This window comes from Apus apus, chromosome 1 (assembly GCF_020740795.1).
Source record: "Apus apus isolate bApuApu2 chromosome 1, bApuApu2.pri.cur, whole genome shotgun sequence".
NCBI lineage: Eukaryota > Metazoa > Chordata > Aves > Apodiformes > Apodidae > Apus > Apus apus.
This window is the reverse complement of record NC_067282.1, coordinates 94,511,643-94,533,067: the sequence shown is the minus strand read 5'-3', so window position 1 is coordinate 94,533,067 and position 21,425 is coordinate 94,511,643. Positions and strand designations below refer to the sequence as shown.

General features: G+C 45.3%; 2 protein-coding genes across 7 annotated transcripts in view; one reads left to right on the top strand and one right to left on the bottom strand.

Moving 5' to 3' along the window:
- The window catches only part of EVA1C (eva-1 homolog C), a 40,275-nt gene extending 36,202 nt beyond the window's left edge, over positions 1–4,073 (bottom strand). For all 4 annotated transcript variants that reach the window (XM_051640071.1, XM_051640079.1, XM_051640085.1 and 1 more), the window contains exon 1: positions 3,842–4,073. In XM_051640071.1, coding sequence (XP_051496031.1) covers positions 3,842–3,968 — 127 coding nt within the window. In that variant the 5' untranslated portion in view covers positions 3,969–4,073. The remainder of the gene's footprint in view (positions 1–3,841) is intronic.
- Positions 4,074–12,404: 8,331 nt separating this feature from the next.
- URB1 (URB1 ribosome biogenesis homolog) overlaps positions 12,405–21,425 on the top strand; it is a 54,679-nt gene continuing 45,658 nt past the window's right edge. For 2 of the 3 annotated variants that reach the window (XM_051608994.1, XM_051608993.1), the window contains exons 1-6: positions 12,405–12,558; positions 12,885–13,024; positions 14,328–14,479; positions 15,959–16,091; positions 18,199–18,295; positions 19,717–19,802. In XM_051608994.1, coding sequence (XP_051464954.1) covers positions 12,417–12,558; positions 12,885–13,024; positions 14,328–14,479; positions 15,959–16,091; positions 18,199–18,295; positions 19,717–19,802 — 750 coding nt within the window. In that variant the 5' untranslated portion in view covers positions 12,405–12,416. Of the gene's footprint in view, positions 12,559–12,884; positions 13,025–13,068; positions 13,124–14,327; positions 14,480–15,958; positions 16,092–18,198; positions 18,296–19,716; positions 19,803–21,425 lie in introns of those variants that run through there. The other variant, XM_051608995.1, reaches the window with a different exon arrangement.

The window sequence follows — 21,425 nt, the reverse complement described above, 5'->3', positions numbered from 1 at the left end:
AGCTGGGGAAGGGCTTTTCACCAGAGAGGGTAGTGGTAGGGCAAGGGGTAATGGTTTTAAACTGAAAGAGGGTAGATTTAGGTTAGACATAAGGAAGAAATTCTTCACCATGAGGGTAGTAAGCTGCTGAAATAGGTTGCTTAGGGAGGTTGTTGATGTCCTCTTCCCGAAGGTGTTTGAGGCCGAGTTGGATGAGGTTTGTGCAGCCTGGTCTAGTGTGAGGTGTCCCTGCTCATATCAGGGAGGTTGGAACCTGATGATCTTTAAGGTCCCTTCCAATCTTAACCATTCTCTGATTCTATGAAACAACTGTGGAACACACCTTCTCTTCTTCCAAACCTTCAGTCTTCACTTTCAAATTTGGACATACATGTTTGGATTCCACTGTAGAAAGTTAATCACATAGAGGACTGCAAACCTTGGGGCAAACCTCCACTTTAAATAACCAATGCAATGTTCTTTGTTGCCACTTAACTGCTAGAGAAGAACAGATTATACAGAACTTTAAGTATCAGCTTCCATTTGCCTCAAATACCTCTTGTTACTTAAAAGGATAAACTAATTTTGCTTATTGATACTAGGTCCTGCTCACAGACTTTGAACTAGAATTCTGCTGCTGAAGTCTTGCTTCAGAACATTTTCATGCCTAGAAAATACCAATTCACATACCAGTTCATAAAATGCTAGTGCACAGTAAAGAAATGTCACCAAAAAAACTCCAACACCCACAAACAAAAAACCTTCTCATAGTTAAAAGCTGCACTGAGAAACACATGAGAACAAGAACCTGCAGCTGTATAACCTCTAAGGGCAAGAGTAACAACAAGACCACAATGGCAATTGACCTGTAATAACTGAATGAAGAGATTCTATTTGCAGCCAGAGCTACCAGTCTCTCTCTTATTAAGAGGGAGGAATAAATACTGCAGAAGTTCCACTGCTTCTGTTTTCCAAATGGGGAAATAAATACAAATTAAACATAAAAACAAAACACCAAAAGAACATATAACCAATCCAAAACCAAAACCCTTTCACTATCCACATACACTATTCCCTGCTCTCATTTCCAGAACATCAAATAAATCCCAAGAGAAGTAATTTTTGCCTTGTTACAAGCAAGCAGCTAGGTCTTGTGATTAACAAATGGACTCTGGGCAGGTTAGAATTGCTAGCACAATTAAATACATCCAAAGAGAACAGCAAAGACTACATATGCAGTTGTTGCAATCTGACAACAGTCTGGGAAGTGATTGGAGAAACCTGTTGGAATGAGAGAATGGGGCAGGGTGAATGGGGTGAAGAAAAGGAGAAACAGTTTGAGTTGCTGAGGTAGAGATCCAATGCTGGAAACCCCACAGAGCAGAAAAGGCAATGAACCAAAAAAGTATGCACCTGATAATCTGAGTATAAAAGCCTCAAATCTGTGAAAGGGAGGAGAAGTTGAAGCAACTGGCCTAACTGGCCTTCCAATTACCTGGGCACTCCTAAATTCCCAGTAGTGGATCAAATAGTGCAGAACACATTCAAGGTGCAGATCTTAGTTCCTTTTGCAATGATATGGGCTGTGTGAGGAAACCTGTAACCTGCTGCCTGGAAGTTTTACCCTCAGGGTTACACCTGACTCTTTTCAGAAGAGGTAAAGCCAGGGGAGCCAAATCCCCACTCCTCATCCCTTGGGACAATCCCCCAGGACCTGCCTGCACCTTGGCAGCTACCTGGTACTGCCCCTTTAAACAAGGTAATTTGTTCTTATGTAAATTCGACAGAGCTTATGAAAATAAAGTCATTGGTCCTGCTGCAGGAGGCAGCAAATAAGGAAATTCAGCAATTTTAGAAGCTCAGCTTCAGGTTGCTCTTACAGAACTTGTTGCAGTTCTTTAGCAGGTACTAAACAGACTGGGGATGGCACTGCACAGATCTTACATTTGCCAGTTCCTGTCAAAGCATCTACTTTTGAAGTAGCTAAAAAAATCTCTGTGTGCTCTGGGTACCTTTTTTTAATAGGTTCCAGTAACATTTTTTGTCCTTTCTCTCATTCTGGATTACATCTCCATGTTAAAAGTAAAAAGAAAATGTAAGCAGAATTTGTTGAGGCCTGGAAACATCCCAGTTTGGCAAGAATTTTGGAACCTGAATTTCTTTTCTACATCTTATTTACTGAATTGTCTGCATGACATTTTTAATACTGATTTCTGGGGTGAGGCAGAAATCTTTGGTCATTCTACCTATTTGGAAAGTTCAGTTCACAATGAATACTGAATACAGCTGTACTTCTGAAATGTATCTTGCATAACCTTATCTAAATAACTTCATTTAAAAAGTGAATGGACTTTTGTGAGAGGAACTTTCCCAGATAAACCAGAGGGATATTTTTTAACTGAGCAGCTATATGAAAGGGAAAATTTGAACTTTTATTTTATTTTATTGTGGAGAACTACCATGTGATTCCAAAACTAACATGAGCCAGCAGTTAAGCCAAAAAAACACCAAAGAATGAGATAGCCAGCATTTAAAAGGTTTTACACATGAAAGGAAGCTAACAGGAGAAACGTAGTATATCCAACGATACAATTCTCATCCTTATATTTGCTAGTTCCTTGTTTAGAAATGTCCAGGCTTTCAGAGTTGGACACAATAAAAAAAATCACAAGCTACATTTTGCTGTTACTGAGAAAATAAGCTTCTACAGAACCATTACCACCATTTTGTATTAACACGAATGATACTGATGTGCAAAACACCACATGTGGACTATTAATGATATACTAACTTCGTTCTGGTGCGCTCGGCCAGCTTTTGGAAAGTTCTGCTCTGTTCATTAAGGGTAAGGTTTGCTTTTTGCCCTAGAGGCAGCTCCTTCAGTTCGCAACTGCCAGGAATATGCTCTGCTTACTGGGAAATTAAGAAAGGAGCGGAACTGTTCCTCTGAGTAACTTTGCGACAGCGTGGACCACAGGAAAAGTGACAAGACGGCTGTTTCCTCCAACAGAAAAGAAAGGCTGCTTCTTGGTTCTCCTGGAAACAAGGACATCTTTCCAGTCTCTGTAGCCGATTCACTCTGCGCTGACAAAACCCTTGCGCTGCGATGATTTCTGGGTGGCAGCGGGTGCCGCTCTGCTCTCCCGGCAGCGGCTCTCGCCGTCCCAGCGCTGCCTGCCGAAACGCTCGCCCGGCCCAGAGAAGCGCAGCGCTCGCTCGCTACCGCGGCTAAGGACGGCTCAGCCAGGGCCCGGCTCCCAGCCTCCAGGAGAAAGTGGAACCCTTCCAGGGACTTCCACGCACTTTGGGTCAGGCCCCGGCCGCTTCACGCACGGTTTTTCCACTGCGCAGCTGAGAAGACACCGGCAGCCGGAGCCCGCCCGTCCCTCCCCGCCCGGTCCCTGCGGCCGCCCTGTGAACCCTCTCTCCTCCTCGCTCCCCTCCCTTCACACGATGGCGCAGCTACGGCACATCGAAACCCGTCGGCGCTCCCCTGGGTACAGGCCGGCATCCCGGCCCCCGGACACCACGTACCGGCCGTTCCCCGGTCGCTTACGCAGCTTTCCCAGCCGTACCGGGCGGGGTCCGCCACAGGGCCGGGGGAGCGACGGAGGGCGCCGGCACCTCCCGCCCGCGCCTGCCAGGGGGAGACGGGGTCGGGCGGCTCCCTCCTGAGGCGCTTCAGGGGGGCTTGCAGGCGGGAGCCCCGCCAGACCCCTGCCCGGAGGGTGTCCTCCTCCCCCGAGCCCCTCTAGCCGGCACGCCGCGCCCTGACGCCGCGCCCCTCAGCCCCCCGCGCCGGGCACCGCGTCCCCGCTGACCGCCAGCCCGTCTCGGCCCTCTCGGCGGGCACGTCCCGTACCTGAGAAGTCGGCGAGCGCCGCGACCTCCGCGCTGCACACCAGGATCACGCCGGAGAGGAGGCGCAGGAGCCGCCCGGGCTCTACCTGTCTCCGGCGTGGGTGCTGCCCCGCATCCCCTTCCCTCATGGTGCGGGAGAGGGCAGCTCGGGGCGGGGGGGAGGCAGCGGGGCAGACCCGCCGCCTCACATGATGGAGCCGGCCCGCGCTGGCGGCACGGCCACCCCCGGCCCACCGGACACCCTCCGCCGAGGGGCTGCCCCGGGACCGGGCGGGCAGCGGGGCGCGGGAGGAGGAGGAGGAGGAGGAGGGCGGAGCAGCCCTGCCCGAGGCCGAAGCGGCAGCGCAGCCGCCCCCCGCCGCGACGGGAGGGGGGTCCCGGCCGAGCGGGGTCCCAGGAGGCGCGTGGCCGCCGCAGGGGAGCCCGAGAGGGCGGTGGGGAAGGGAAGAGGCTTCCCGGCGGCGCGGTGCCTGGCACTGCCCTCAGCGCACATCGTGCGGGCCGGGCTGACTCAGACCCGGCTGCACCTCGCCCGCCCTCCCCCGGCTCTCTCCACCCCTCTCCGGGCAGTTCGAGGTCCCGGCACCTCCCTCTTGGCCAAGAGGCACGATTTTGCCTTCACACCCCGTGCGAAGGGCTTTAATTTTAACTTATTTCACCCCCCTCATTCCTGCTTGGCCATGGTTGGAGGACTGTCACGGACTTACACCCCCCCCCCCCCCCCCCCCACTCATGTGACATTTCCCTGCTTTTATTTTTCCTAAGACAGAGGCAAGGTGCTCCCCATCACTCTCAGTCCCCCGCAGTGCGACTTCCCTGCTTTCCCTCCAGACCTCCGTGCCCCACATGCCAAGTCTACTGCCCCAGCACAGCTCCTGTCTTTATACACTGGCTCACAGGTCTCCGGGGCAAACCCAGCTGACAGCTTTGCCTGGCAGGATCCCTGGATGAGGGATTTCAGTACGCAAACGTCTGTGTTAAGAAATGGCCCCGACTCTTCCATGTTGCAAAATAAAAATGTTTCCTCATGTTGTTGCCTGACAATACCTTATCGCAGCCCTTAGCTTTAAGATCCCATGTAGTTCAGCACGGCTGAGTCTGAAGTGGGTAGGCTTGCTTAAAGCACTCATTGCGAAGTGAGAAAACGTCTTGAAGTTACTTTGAGAGAGTTCACGTTGTTCCCTGAAATCTTTTGTAAGACTGAAAAGTAAACCAGTGGGAAGTTCAAACAAATTGTCGTTACAACCTGCTAAGCCACCTTCTAATGTAATTTGGAGCTCCTTTTAAGGTATGAGGGAATAAAGAGGATAAATCAGGACACTAATTTCCTAGTTCCTGTAAGAGCTCCCCTCGGGAAAGAGAGCCAAGAAGCAACACTGGAAATGGGGCATGGAAACTTCTTCTGCCTTGGGGTTGTGCTTGGGTATAAAGTGGCTAGGCAAGAACATTTAGCTGTTTACATCCTGGCATACATGTTCACACTGATCTCCCTCCTCCTGAAAAAAACAGGAGGGAGTAGGTGATGACGGAACCAAATGAATTCTGTTAAATCCGTTCCTCTTCTCCTGCTCCAACTGAAGTTGGATTGCATCCAGATTTGAATTTCCAAACTTTGGCACCTCTTTCTGGAGGTTACACTGAACTCTGACCCTCTTGAACTTCATGTTTGAATCTGAATCCATTTTCTTCCCTCACACTCTCCCCCTTCACACACAGAATGACAACTGGATAACACATACACTATAGTCATGCTTCCTTAGTCTTGGGAAATAAGAGCAAACCAGGTTTCAAACGAACCTGCCTGAGGTCAGGGACATTCCATCAAGTCTTACTGAACTCAGATAAATGGGATCAAAGATGCCGAAATAACAGGATAAAATGGAATAGCTCTGAAGCATCTGCAACAGCAAACAGGGACGGGAAGAGGGAACAGTAGCTCTGCCAGGTGTGTGAAGCTCTTCCTTCTGGCTGTTTCAGATAAGGACAGTGTTTGCCTCTGAGCTGAAGCTGTTACCCTGTGCCTTCCAACTGTGGCACTGGAAGGAGACTTGCAGGAGTCTCCTGCCTACTCCTCTCATCTTTTCCCTTCATCTTGCCATACCTGGTCATTGAATCTGGCACTTCCTGAACAGGTTGGTTCCAATGAAGGCAGAAATGAATGCCTGGGGAATGTCCTAAGTAGCACAGTTTTTTGTCTTTCCATAAAACAAAGCACTTGGGAGCCATACCTGAATCTCCTGGGAAGGTGCTTAGATGGACTAACGGTGAACTTACTTGTCTACCCTAACTTCATACCTGCCATGTCTACCACGACTACATATCCACCATAACTTCAAGTGAGTGCAGTCAGATGACCTATGACTTCAGGATGCCAGACCCTCACTCCTTATCCAGACAAGAGAGAGATATATTCAGGGCACCTGCTATAGCTCTAACAGGGAGTGTTTCTCCTCCTCCTCTCTGAATTGCTCACTAATCCCTGGAACGTAGGTGTCAAGGATGTTAACTCAGTCTGCTCTGTGTGACTCTGAGCAGACACTGCATCTGTGACAAGTACACAATCAAAGCAAAAGAACACATAAATAGTCAAAAATCTCTGAGAAATACTATCCAGTGCCCAAGCTTGAAAGGCTTTGAATCAGAAGATCCTGCAGGCTATTTGCCTAATCAGAACTTATGAATCTTCACTTTCCAATGAGATTGCTTTTCCTAGTCCTGTGGTGTTGTACGAAAAATACCATCTAGTTATGCAGGAATGAGCCTGGTATGCTTTTGGCACTGTGCAGGTATAACCCAAAGGTAAAGGCAGTTTTCAAGTGGAATGACTGAACAAGGAGATGTTAAAAATGTTGTAGGTGACCTCCAGGGAGGTGAAGCAGTGAGGGCTGAAAAACTACACAAGAGACAGCTGGGTGCTCCTGTATGTAGATATCTGCCTTTTAGGCAAGCCTTCCTATGGAGGAGAGCAAGTTGTGGACATTACAGCCAACAGAAATTGAAGACAAGTTTTCAGTAAAATAACACTAAACATTTTTATTTTTTATTTATTTTTTTCCACCCCTGAATACTTTGCTATTCAACATTAATTTAAAATCTGGTTTTGGTAATACCTGCAGTTTCCTATGAGCAGTGCTTAAATAGTTGGAGACAGCAGTGTAAAACACAAAGGTAGGTAGGCAGAAAGTATTATTTATCCTGATGTGCAGAATATATATCTTTGCCATAGCCTTGAAAGAAGTTTCTACAAGCTGGCAGTGCTCAGTAGTTGGAAGACAATACAACTAATCCAGACATGTTCAGCACGTAGAATTACAGAATCTCTCAGCCTTGGCCTTTTCTTATGAGCAACAGGAGTGAGATCCATTTCCCCCCCACCCCCCAAAAAAAGTAAGTTAGAATCCTGGCTAGATACCATGTCTGCTTCAAAAAGCGTCTCTCTTTTGAACCTGGGGACAAAATAAATAATTTCACAGTGTCAAAAATGCAGGAGCTCTGCTGTTGAATGGAAATGTTGCAAGAGCAAAGCCAAAATCTGAGCTCTTCATTTATTTTTTTCTCCATATTATTATTTTTTCTCTGAACTTCAACCAAACATCAGCCAATTTGAAACTTTTATCATGGCTTAGTGTATGGAAATTTGACTAAAATCAGTGCTGTCAGTTAGGAAATAAACAAGCAATGTGAAATCATAGAAGACAGTTGAGTTACATGTCCTAAAATTTTCTGTTAGTAAAAAAATCACAGAAGATCTATATCACAGTAATTAAAATTATAGGAAATATATAATCTCAGAAATAAGTTTTCACACACATTTTCTCACTATACCTCCTTCTGCTTTCTTCCTCTTTCCTCCTCAGTAAATTTATTTGGAGCTGATATATGTAATTTTCATCCTCTTCTCCCAGAATAGCATTTCCAAGAAGTTAATTAATGTTCTCTTTGCTTTTTTTTTTTTGTTTCTTTTGTTTTGTTAGGAAAAAAACTCTAAATGCAAATCTGTAGGCTTTTCCCACATTTTAAAATACTTTATATTCCTGCATTCTGACACAGATGAAATCTACAAGACAGTTCAAACAAACAGGCTGCTATCCGCTCTCTGTTTCTATGGAAATAAGTGTCAGACTGGTTAAAAAAAAGCACATACTTTACAGTAATCACTATATGGCGATTATTTAAAATAACATAGCACATTTTTCCCAACTCAACCCCTATTTCTATGGATACAAGAAAGAAAATAGTGGTAGAGTAGACTCTCTTTATTTTTTCAATCTAAATGTGTTTTGGATGCTGTAAGTTCTCACGGGGTGCTACAGGTTTTAAGTTCTAACAAGATCTTCAAGTGTGCAGTAATTTGAACTTCAGAGGACCAAGTCTGCAAGCTGTAGGTAGGAAACATTCTCATGCACATAAGCAGAAGTTTGAATGAGTACAGAGTACAGTATTTCACTCAGCAGGTCTAGAAGGAGGGAAAATTTGGCTATTTCTGCCTTGTTTGTTGTTTGTTTTTTTTTTACTCACCCCAGAGACAGCAAAGTTAGCTGGTAAGTTTTGACATTTGTGGTCTTAAACTGCCTACTGCATAGTCAGGTCTTGGCAGAACTAACCAGGACATCATAAAGACTCTGACGCCTTCACCAAAAAAGTGGGAAGATGTAACATCAAAGTTTGCAAAACAAATTGACTCATGTTTCATTCTATCTGAATGAAAACTCAGACCAGCTTCCTCATCCCACACAGAAGAAAGGTCACTGCTCCTCATCCTCCTGAATGCTGCCAGTCTTACTGGCACCTCTCCTGTACAGAGATTATTTTTTCTAGCAGTACACCTGGGCACCTGTATAGACATGAAGTAACAGGCATGCCCCATCTCACACAGCTTACTGCTGGAAACAAGAAAAAAAAAAGACCTTAGGTGAAAGAAGAAAAACAGGAAGGACATTAGGACAGAGCTGCTGGGTGGACCACAGTCTTGGAAATCAGCCTGTTTACTTGTGAAAGTGCTTTATTACGGGTTTATGAGCCTGTCGTTTGGCTGGTTGTTGTCACTATTTCTCCCTTAATATGTATTTAGGCTAAGATTTTCCAAAATGACTAATGATTTTGTAACTTGAAACTCCAGACAGCAGCTTTTTGAACCCACAGAATCAATGTCAAAACACTGAAAAAGCAGTGGCTTTCCCGGAAGCCTTGGAAAATCAGGCCTCAAGGTCTCTCAAGTTAGGTATGCATATGATACCACCACTGAGAGCAGCAGTGGTGCAGTGGTACTGTAACTGACAGGGGCTCTGCTACACCAAACATCAGCGGTTTTAAAGGCCAAGTCTGACCTGGGATTAGCACAGGCTGTATAGCTCTGTTTAGGTACAGGTCTCTCAGCAGTCCTATTCGTAGGGACAGTCTCTCATCTGTAGTGTGAGGTTGTGGGCCAGGAGATCAGGCTGAGTTTAGTAATGGTGACCAGGCCATGGCCAGGAAATTCTGCAAGTTCACATCCATAGTTAAGCTCGAGGGCTGGCACAGCAAGTGTGGCGGAGCTATGGCTAAAGGATGGAGATAGGGCCTGGGTGATCAGGATAGGAGTGTTCATGGCTGAAACAGGAGATAGACCTTGATGAAGCTAGTGGGTGAGAACTGACCTAACCTACCAAAACAGATTTTATCTTCTGGATTGCCTGGCAGAAGATCCTAGAGCTAGAAATAATCAAGTTTGGGAGGCAAGGGCAAATCAGGCAGGACTGGAGGGCTGGGGCTTGTTACTCCTCTAGATGCTGTTCAAGCCAGTAAAGGCTTCAGAGGTTGTGTTATGGCTGAGGCAGGAGAGGGTCACTTGGCACAGTTAATTTTATATCTGGAACTGTTTGCTGAACTGGGGTAAGAGCTAAGATCCATGCAAAGGACTGAGAAACCCTTTTCAGACTAGCAAATGCCAAAGGGGCAACGTGTATGTTGCATGTGATTGTATGTTCATCTGGCAAGAATCACAGAAGTACATTTCAATTTACTGAAAACGAGGCAGCTCAGAGATCAGTAACTGTCTCATTCACTGCCCACATCTGTTAAACATGTCAGCACAACAGGGCAGATGAACTTTGTCTGAGCTTGATGTCTCATTCTTCGATTGGGCCTGCCCAAAAAAACAGACTTATACGTATAACAAGGAAAAGGACATGGGCTTCAATGTGCACTAAGACAAGGACATGGAAGTCATCTGGCTTGAAGTGAAACTAAGGGTCTTCCTCACCATCCTCAATGAAACCCATGACAGCTACTCAGGCAGCAAGGGGGAAGAATCATTGAATTTAAAGTTGAAATTAAAGTATTTTTACTAGCATTCTACAGCGATATTTTTATATTAGATTTTGGTGTGATGACAGTGGTCAGGCTTGCAAGTCTGACAGCTATGACTTATCTGGAAGACATCAGTATGGGTGCTTTGAGCCTTTTAAAAGCTGTGTTAAATCAAGTTTTTTTCAGTTCTACAAGCTCTAGCCTTCCTTTTCATCCCCTCAAACCCAAAACAATTTCCCCTTGAGAATATTATTTACTTTCCATGTGATGCCATCCCTCCAGTTTCTGGAATGGCAATGTACTCGTGTATCTGAACAGCTTAAATTCATTTTCAAGAAAACTGTAAGGTTGAAATGAAGGATTCCCATCATCCAGAACAACCTATCAATAATGTTTTATGGGAGGACTGAAGAGTCTGTGTCTTTCCATAGAAATTGTTGTACTATGGTGAATTCCACATAAAACAGCTAAAAAAAATATAAAATTTCTGGAAATACAATAAATTAAGAGCAGAGTTTGGAGTATGGTGTAACCAGCAGCACTAAGATGCATTTTAGTCTTGTTTGTCTAAGTTACTTTTTAAAAGTTCTTTTACCTAGTATTCAGCACTTAATATTTTCTCTCACACTTCACTTTTTTCCCAGTCCCATGCACTCCTTTCATTTTACTCTTTTGTGCCTTCTAACTACACTTTCTCTCTTCTATTTCAGTCGACCATCCATTTGCAAACTATCACTGCGTCTTCCACCAACACTAAAATATTTGTCCATTCTAAATCTTAGAATGGCTGTTAATATTGCCCTCTTCTGGATCACCTTTTTTTTAAACAACGTTTTGTTCTAACAGTTTTAACAAAGCCTCGTAACAGGAAAAACATGAAAACACTAATATTACTTTTATTTATTACTTGTAAATAGGGAAATCAATTTTGGTTAGATCTCCAACTTGATTTTCATTTTCTCTTGCCAACATGACAATTTCCTTCACCTTCCACTACTGTTTCAACTGTTAGCGTTTCATACCTAACAGTTTGTTTGAACAAGACTTTCTTCATTCCTCTGTACTGCTGGGCTTCTCCTGGAAGAACATTTATGGAAAGCAAAACCTCTGTTTTCAGTTTAATTCTAGAAGAGTGTCTCTGGCCACCCTGAGTAACGTGTTGCAGGCTGACAGACGACCGGTACCTCGCACAGTGTCTCATTATTTGTTTGTCATAGTGTTTACTTAAGGCTTTTAACCAGGCAGACTTGAAAACGTAATGGAAACACAGCCTTTTCATTGGAAATCAGTCGAGCACTTCTGCTTTTGCAAACAACAGTCATTCTACCTTTTCCCCACGACCTCAAGAAGTTGGCTTCTCTTCCTGCTTCCCGGCACCTGCCGCGCTTCCCTTCCACCTCCAAGTTTCTGCCTCCTCAGCTCAGCACCGCAGGCCTGTGACACCGTGATGCCAGCAGCAACAAACCCCTGCTCGGCCCTGGGGGCAGCGACGGAGAGCAGGGTGCCGGAGACCCGCTCTACAAGCCCCCCGCCCCCAGAAACTTCCCCCCGCCTCGGCGGTACGAGTCCGGACTGCGTGACTGCCCGTCTCACGCAACGAGCGACCAAGGCCTCCTGAGCAGGGGCAGGGAAGAACAGGTGCAACCCCTGCTGCCAGCGTTTGCTGCCAACCGGGGCAGCGCTGGTGCCGCCGGCCGGACCGGGGTTCGCTCGATGCGAAGGGCGCAGCTCCTGCTCTGTGCACGCACCCGCACCGAGGGCCGTGGCTGGCTGCCCCGGGGACGGAGGGCCCCGCCGGGACGGGGGTGTCTGAGCGGCACCCGGGGCAGCCTGGGGAAAGGACGGCTCCCCCGGGACGCGGGACAGGGACGGAAAGGCGCGCCCAGGCGCGGGGGCGTTTTCCAGCGCTGACAAAGGCCCGAAGGGGAGGCCGGGGGCTCCGCGCGAGCCGCCGCGACCTCTGGGGCAGCGGCGGGAGGAGCAGGAGGGCCGGGAAATCCCACGGAGAAGATGGGGCTGCGTGGCGGGCCGAGCTGGAAAGGCTGCCCCGTGCCCGGCGCGGACTGCCGGCTGCACACACGGCGAGCGGCCGGGCGGGAGAGGCGCGGCTCCCGGCCTTGCTCCGCTCGCCGGGCCGGGCGCCCCGCTCCCCCCGGCGGCCCGCGGCAGCGGCGGGGCCGGGCCGGGCCGGGCCGGGCCGGGCGGCAGGAGGCCGGGGCCGCTTCCTGCCGGGGCGCGGCGGCGGCGGCGGCTGCTTCCGGGGCGGCCCCGGCGGGACGGGCGGCGCCATGGCGGGGAAGCGGCGCGGCGAGCCCGCGGCTGGCCCGCCGGCGGCCAAGCGAGCCTGCGGCGAGCGGGAGGAGGAGGAGGAGGAGTTCAACGGCGCTCGCTTCAAGGCGCTGCTGCGGGACCCCGCCAGCGCTGCCAAGGGTGAGGGGCCGGGCCGGGCCGGGCCGGGCCGGGCCGGGCGGGGGAGGCCGGCGTGTCGGGAGTGCTCGGCCCGGCGGGGCGGTCGTGAGGTGAAGCGTGCTCTGCCGGGGCAGCAGGGGCTGGAGCGGCTCCCTGGAGGGCCCGCAGGTGTCCTGTCAGCCCAGCGGCGTCGTGGGGATGGGGATGGGGATGGGGATGGGGATGGGGGTGGGGGTGGCTGCTCCTGCCCCGGCGGCCCGTCCCGGAGCCCGGGCCCAGGGGACGGGGCTGGCGGCGTGTCAGCCGCCAGGCCTGGGCTCCCCGGGTGAAGCTCTTCGCCTTTGCAGGGCTGGAGACTTTCGTCTCGGTTGCTAAGGCGCTGCCGTCCCCTGAAATATACGATGTCGTGGAGGGATACGTCAAAATTTCTATGGAGTGTGCTGAACTATTCAAGCTTCTGGACGGAGAAAGGAAGCCTGAAACGCAAGTAAGCTGGTGGTAGGCGGGATAGCTTAGTGACTGCCAGCGGGTGTCCCAGCTGGGAGAGGAACCGAAGAAGAAATTGTTTGCCACGTAAATAACTCTGGTAATTCGGTATGGGGCTTTGTTTTGTTTTGTTTTCCTGGAAGTCACAGTGACAGAAGCACTGATCAAGTGGGAAGTGTCGTTTTCCGTGCAAAGATGGTCCGTATTTAATGATACACACAACCAGTAGTCCTGAAAAAATCAAGCTGTTAAAGTTCTTCAAGTGTTGTCAAAAGACCATTTAAAAACTAAAGGGGTCAACAGAAGCAGTTAGGCAAGCAAAAAAATTGGTGAAAGTAATTGTCAATCACTAGACATCTCCCTGATACCTCAGTATTTCTAGTTGAAGTTGACCTTATTTTTCTTACCTGAGCTGGACACAATTTTTCCTCATCGGAATATGACATTAGAACTAAAGAATTTAAAAAAGTCTTTTCACTGCGGATAGCTTAGATCAGCTTATGGTGTAAAGTTGGATCGTGTTCTTTTTTAATGCCCACGTGTTGGTCTTTGCATTAGATGATAATTTTTGTCTGTGTAATGACAATGTGACATGCTTTCTTCAAGATCCTTTTGCTAATAAAGGCTAATGCTTGTAATTAATACAGTCCCAGTGTGGTGTGGACCACAGATTAATCTAGGGGTTATTTGCAAGACTGGAGCAGCTCAGATGGTTTCCTTCAGCAGGTTTCATTGTGCACTTACTGGCAGTTGTCTCTTAAAGCATTGGTTCATTAGCCCTAGGCCTTGGCCTCCAGATGGGAAAGGACCTTTGAGATCCATCAGCCTGTGCTGAGATTTGCACTGCAGTCTGTGTTTGCATGCCCAGGAGCTGTTGTGCAGACACACACAAATCACACCTGTAGCTCTCAATTCACCTGTGAGGAAGGACTCTTTTTTACATTCAGTGTATTTGCCCAGGCCTTGAGTCAGCATGATGGCTGGGGCTTCCAGCAGGGGTTGTCCCTCCCTACTACTGAATTGCACGTGCTTAGCAGCTTGACTGACATCCTGTATCTCTTGCCTTTCCTGTAGTATCCATATAAGGATTTCTGTGAAAATTTGCACTCTCAGAACTAATCGTTTAGAAGAGGAAGCATTAATATGGGAGAAAACTGAGGCGTTAGCTTGCATTTCATATGTGGAAGCTTTCCTCTTGTGGTGGGATTACTCTTTTTTAACGGTGCTTGTTAGTGTTTGCTCAGCTAATAATTTCAAGCCATACCTGATATTGGCAGATATTAATGTATTTCTGTATCTTACAGATGCTATTAATCTTTCAAGCTCTAGAGGCCATTTTACTGAGGACAGCCAGCGACCTCTCCCATTTTTCTGTTGTGGGAATGAACATAGTCAAAAAGTTGATTCATTCCTACATGAGATTGGTCTATGCTGCTTTGTATTCTGAAAATCTCAGGTAAGTCTCTGTACTGTTGCAGAGAATCTGCATCAGTTGCTCTGAATTGGTACCAAAGGGCAGCTGGGGTCTTGCACATGTGTACAAGATGTTGCAAAATTCAGCTGGACTTACTGCTAATAACCCACCTTTATTTAATGATACTGTTAATTTTACATGGAAGTCTTTGCAAGGTGGAAGCTCTCAGAGAATACACAATTTAATGCTATATGATAGTTTTCCGAGGCTGTAGTTTTCATGAGTTGTGCCTGTCCTAGTGAGATGTAAAGTGGATTGTATCTTGACTCCTATTATTGTGCCACTTGGTTCGTGAAGTGAAATGTTCTGTGTGGACAGGGCTTTCCTGTAGTTCACAGGGGCTGAGCAGTCTACATTGTGATAGCAAAAAAAGCTGCTCATGAGTGTTTTCTTTCCCTGTATTTTTTGTAGTCAGATTTCCATATTTATAGTAGGTTTATTTATTTCAGTCTGGCTTTTCCTCTGTAACTCTTCCTGTCTTTTAAATCTAAAGGCATGTTAGGCTGACTTAAGCACTCATGGGTTATCTAGTCTAGTCTAAACAACATTTTCTCATGCTCTGTGGACAGGGTGAGAGGAGTTCCAAGTGCCAGAGAAATTTTGAATCAAACCTGGAAAGAAGAAGAAAAAATGGAGACTGCAAATGACTTGCCCAAGGCCAATGACTTGTCTTTTGGTCTTTGGACAGGCCAGAATTAGACAAGTATTTTGTGCTTTCCAGTTCATGGACACAGCTACACTTCCTGCACCACTTAGTTGATCATATTGCAACAAGCATTTTAATTGTACATAGAATCCCAAATATGAGTGTATAGATGTATTGTAAAATAGATTTTGAAACTATGCAAGATTTGCAATTTTTATTAAGCATTTCAAGATTACAGCTTTTGGAGAAATCCTTCTAGAACCTGTATAGAGGAGGCTGCAGATCTGTGATGTTATTCTGATGCTATATGCTCTGCTTTTGCTCTGCTACCTCTTTGATGTGCAAAGGGATTTTATTGTGGTAGCTCCTATGAACCTGTTTGTGACAGTAAAGCACATAAGCATTTGCAGGACCAGGGGACTCTGTCCAAGAAACATGCTTGAAGAAATAGGCTGCTCACAAAGAAGATCAAGTTCTTTGTGAACAGTGGAATAATGTGTGTTTGACCTAAGTCTGTGTTGTAATGGTCATTAAAAGGGTTCATTATGTGTTCAGCTAAAGCTCCCATCTACTGCAGGAAGGGCTTTTCATGACTGGGGATGCTTTTCTAACAGCTGTCTTGATTGTGTTGGGACTGGCTCAGAGCTGCTTCATGCCTGAAACTCCCAAGGCTTGGGTGGATGTTGGAGGTGGAGTGGGATAATTTCCTTTACAGGAAAAATTCTTTCTTTAAATTTGAATTTCTTAATTTGGTTGTTTGTATAACTTGTCAGCCTGGAAATAACCTGCAGGTTTTCCTCTGCCTTTTGTTTTAGGATGAGCCGAGGGTGCCTTACCCTGTTGTCAGCAATGGTGGCCCAGGGGCCAGATTCAGCAAGGGATGTGTACAGCCATTTTGATTTCAATAATAAGTTTCTGCCTGGATTATTGAAAAAAAGATGTAAGAAGGTAAAGCAAGCTGCTGTGTGCTATAAATTGTGATGCCATGGGTCCATCAGTTTTCTTCTGCCAAGTATTAAAAAAACTGAGCTGTTGCCCAAGTTCCTTTGCCATATTTTCATTTGCAAGAACTTACCTCCTTCCTTCCTGTCCTTTGTCAGCCTGAAATGCTTCTTGATTGTTTCTAATTGGCAGCAGAACTGATCTATGGGGCAGGAGGTTCCCATCTACTTATATAGCAAATCCTCAGGGGATGTTTCTGAGTATCTTCCATAGTGGGTGACCTGCACCCTTGCGGTACAGCTTGCTTTGTTTTCCATCCTGTGCTTGTCTTTCTCATCTTGTCAGGGTGCAGAGCTCCTCGGGATAATCTTGTTTTTACACTGCTTTGTAGAATTTACTGCAGAACATCCAAGTGCCTTGTCTGTTTCTAATAAGCTGTGGTGAAATATATAGTTTCTGTGGGCTACCCTTTTAATATTTAAAACTGAGTCAAAGTCATGGTAAATTTCTCAAAACTGTTCAGTAATGTGTTTGTGGAGAGCTCAGTCGTTTTTCCAATACGTGGATTGCAGTTCAGTCCCACTGAAATAAATGGAGGTTCTGGAGTTGTAGAGATGAAGAGGGGATTTTGCCCAGTACTGGTACAGTCACAGTAACTGCATTTGAAAATGTAATCAGGAGTTTTAAACAATCTCTTGGCAGAAGTCCTTTAGGGGAATATGTGAGACAGTAGAAAGAGTCACTCCTCTTTTTCCAAAAGGAACTTTTTTTTTTGTCTCTTCTCCATTTACTAAAAATATTCAGGGTTGATCTGAACCACAATATTTATATTTAATTCCAAGTGTAGGTGTATAATAAGTCCAGTATTATTTTCAATGCTGATAGGTTGCTTCTAGTTTTTAAAGATGACTTGCAAAATAAACATGTACGTTTGTGTTGGGTTTGTGCCATCTGTGGTGACAAATGGACTGTAAAAGGCATTTTCAGGAAGCAAGGTGTGTGTTTGTTTTTTTGCCTTCTACTTGATCGCTTTATCTAATCCATTTTTTAGGAATGTCAGATTTCATGGGCTTTGACCTTACTGCAGAAGGTTTCTTCAGGAGTATTTCTACCCCTTAAATTAAAATACTTAAATGTAGGCAGTCCTTTAGTCACAAGTTTATTAGAAATGCGAGTAAGGTACAAGGAACCAGTTTGAGGATGTTACTCTTGCTCGGCTTTCAGTGAAATTACTGTGTCACAACTGGCTATTGGAGGTGACATTTTAATACAAAAATATCAGGCTCAAAGCTTACAGGAAATTTCATTTATTTCTCATATTTCTTCCAACCCTTTCATGAGTTACTTCTGCCTTACGTTTACCAGACTCAGTATCTTCTTTAGCACATTTTTACATGCAACTTAGTTTTGCACAGTAGGTTTTGAAAAACTATAAATCGTGTTCATATCCTGTGATCTCTTTCTAGAGGAAGCTTTCATTACTTCTACTGAGCCCAAATTTATAGTTTTATGACAAGTTAGCCTCTTTTTTAAGAGCTTTTTTTTTTTTTTTTTTTAGCCACTCTGAAGTGCATGACCTGTGTTGCTGCCAGAGCAGCTATGAGAGCTGAGGGGTGTGTGTAATGCACTGCACCTCAAAAATGGCAACAAGCAGCAGGAGTCCCCAAGGTTGGCACTGCTCTGGCAGCCTGTATAGTAATAAATTGCAGCAGCACTGCTGTCATTACCTTTCTTGAGTATTTTTGTGAATTCACCAGTGTGCCAAGTGGTGCAGAATTGAGGATATTTAGTGATGCATGTACAAGGGTTTTCCATGAAACTACTGTTAATATTTTCTTCTTTTTTTATGGTGTCTCTCATGTATTGAGAATTGAAAAAATGTGCAAAATAGGACACCTTCATTTTTGATGTTAACTTTAACAGACTGATCTGCTTAATGCAAGAAGTTTTTCAAAGTAATACACTGTGGATGCCTATAAATATGTATGTATGGCTATATGCAACATATTTATAGAAGTTGTTTAATTTACCTGTTTGCAGTACTTAAAGTGATAATCAGTTGTTGCAGGATTAATTTTGCAGTTGTGTACAATCTCTATTTTATCTTTTTTAGGGGAGAACTGATGTCCGTATGGCCTATATTCAGTTTGCTCTCTCCTTTTTAATCGCTGGTGACAATGCAATCTTGACACAGGTGCTGGAATTAAAAGGTACTTCACAATTGCTTGTGGTTTTGTTTTTTTTTTAAGGGAGATTTTTAGGTGATAATAACTATGAGCTAATTCAAAATGTGAACCAGGTAAACATCAATAATAGGATGCGAAAATATATGTTTTTAGCCTTTTTATCTAAAAAACTTTAAATTCTGCAGTATTCTAGTGAGAGTGTCTTCTGCTTGGGAATAATGTATGCTGTCTGCAAAAATTTCCACAAATAAAAAGCCCTTGGTGACACAGATGTAAGAAAGGTAAATGTAATATAGCTTTGAGGCTATAGATTCAATAAGCAGAAAAGAATTTCATGGCCCCCAGCCTTACTAATAACACAGCAGTAGTGGATATGTTGCATTAAAAAAAATAAGTAAAAGGTGTTAAAGACTGTGAATTCTTTAGTATTCTTTCTGTCCTCATGCAGGACAACTGTTGAGTACTGCATTAGACCACTTTTTGTCAATGATTCGGGAGACTAGCGTAGTGTCCTTTGCAGCTTTGGTGGAGGCATTACATTGGAGTGCAGTCCAGGAGTCTGTTACACCTATGTCTCTTAGAGAAGAAAGTCAAACTGAGCTGGCAAAGAAAAGGATCTAGAAAGTTGAATCTTGCGTACACTTGATTAATACTTGATCCCTGATATGCTGAAGAGGATGTCAATCTTCAGTTCAGTAGTTTGAGTTCTACTGCTGATGTATCTCAGGTTGTGATTTGTGACCCTTGGTAAGGCTATTAAGAATTCAGAAAGGATCTAGAAATTACTCAAAAAAAAAAAAAGTAATTAGCTGTAAGCAATTAGTTCTTCTATGGTGAGTTAGTGAGAATGGTCTGTAATTATTTACTTTTATTGTTCATGCTACCCTAGGGACTGCTGCTATTTTTTAATTGCTCGCAGTTGTTCAGTTCCTTCAGAACAAGCAATGGCAGTGCACACCTAGAGAAAGTCAGCACAGTTGGCTTTCATTCCTCTGTGAGGTACTGAAGTTCTTTGAGTTGTGCTGGTGAGCCAAAAAGTGATGCATGTGGCTGAGGATGTAACCTCCAAATGTTTGAGACAGTGAAGCAGTTGTGAGTCCTTCAATGGAAAGGACAGGCATTTACTCAAGTTTAAATACTGCATAGGACCTTGGGGCCCAAAATGTATTTGAAATTGACAGATGCTGTTATGATAAGTGTTAATAACCAAGTTGGCAAATTGACTAGTTATGGTGAGGGTGACTTTGGCAGCATTACTTGTTCATCACTTAAGTTACAGACACATTATCCTTCTGAACTTTGATTGCAGCCTTTTCGTTTGTCTTTAAATATAACAGCAAGGTAAATTGTATGACATTGAAGGGAAAAGGGTATGAATTCCCTGAAGCCTTTTAGTATGAAAATAGCTTTCACATTTTCACTTAACATTTGAAATGTCTTCTTAGATTTCATTCCAGATATTCTTCGCTCTGAAATAAAGGAAGACAGAGTTTCTACTGTCAATCTTCTGATTTCCACACTGAGAAGCAAGGTATGCTATGCTCTTGAAACTGCATTGCCTCTCGTTTTCTATTTTCTTTGCTGCTGGAAACAGTTTTGCAGTAATTTCTGACAAAATCTACAACTCTTTAAGATGTTGGCACTGTGCTGCTGAAAGTCCATTAATGGTGATATTTATTGAAGATTGATAGTTTAGCCCTATTACTGTTTCAGGAGTGAAGCTTGTTATGCTTTTCCAATGCCCTCTTGTAAAGGAAGTCATTGCATAGCTTGTACTTGGATGCTAATTTCAGCTCATATTCAGTGTGTGGTGTCCGTCAGATCCTGGTTATTCACAGGTTGTGATTGTATCTGTGCCAAGCCTGAAGGTCAAAAGAACTCGAGTCTTTTTGGTGCTCCCACTGACAATAAGATCAGCCCTTTGATTAACGTGTCTCATGTCAAAATGGGGAGATCAGCTAGGTTTGGCTACGTTTGTTAGCTCTGAACTAGGCAATTATGTCTAATCTTTTCAGGAGAAAAAGGATTTTGTGCATTTTTAATATGGGAGCTGTGACATTAAATGAGTTTCTAGGAGCTCTCTGGTTTCGGTTGAAGGGCATGTGGTACCATTCCCCAACCAGTCTTGGCAGGGCTCTGCTTACTGTTAGGATAGCAAACCTTCTACTGCAGGAGATAAATTCAGTCAAAAGTATTTCTTGGTGGGGTAGAGGAAAAGGGAAGTTCTATAATAAAATTGTCTTCCCAAAATCAGAGAAGTTCTGGTGACTAAGAAAGGGTGCATTCCACCAGCTACCAGAAAGTGCTGTTGGAGAAGTAAGTCTGCTCCTGTTAGAACTTTTTTCTGATTCTTTCATAGGAGACAGAAATAATCTTGTGATGTAGCAGGGTAGAGACAGAAAACTTCAAAGCAGGAATTGCTGAAAGGTGTGAGAGTAGGTTTTGTCTCAACTGCCTTTCCTGTGCTCTGTTCTGAGCGTGGCACAGTGGCTGGAAAGCTGTCCAGCAGAAAGGGATCTGGTAGTTCTGGCTGACAAGCAGTTGAATATGAGCCAGCCATGTGCTCAGGTGGCCAAGAAGGCCAATGGCATCCTGGCCTTTATTAGAAATAGTGTGGCAAGCAGGACCAGGGAGGTGATAGTCCCTCTGTACTCAGCATTGGTTAGGCCACACCTCGAGTACTGTGTCCAGTTTTGGGCACCTCAATACAAGAAAGACATTGAGGTGCTGGAGTGGGTGCAGAGAAGGGCAACGAAGCTGGTGGAGTGCCTTGAGAACAAGACTTAGGAGGAGCAGCAGAGGGAGGTGGGGCTGTTTAGTCTGAAGAAAAGGAGGCTGAGGCGAGACCTCATGGCCCTCTACAACTACCTGAAAAGGTGTAAAGAGGTAGGCCCTGGTCTCTTCTCTCAAGTAACTGGTGATAGAACAAGAGGAAATGGCCTCAAGCTGCACCAGGGGAGGTTTAGACTAGACATTAGGAAGAACTTTTTCACTGAAGAGCTTCTCAGACATTGGAACAGGCTGCCCAGGGAGCTGGTTGAGTCACCATCTCTGGATGTGTTTAAGAGTCATATAGACGTGGTGCTTGGGGATGTGGCCTAGTGCAGGGCTTGGTAGAGTAGGGTTAGTGGTTGGACTCAATGATCTTGAAGGT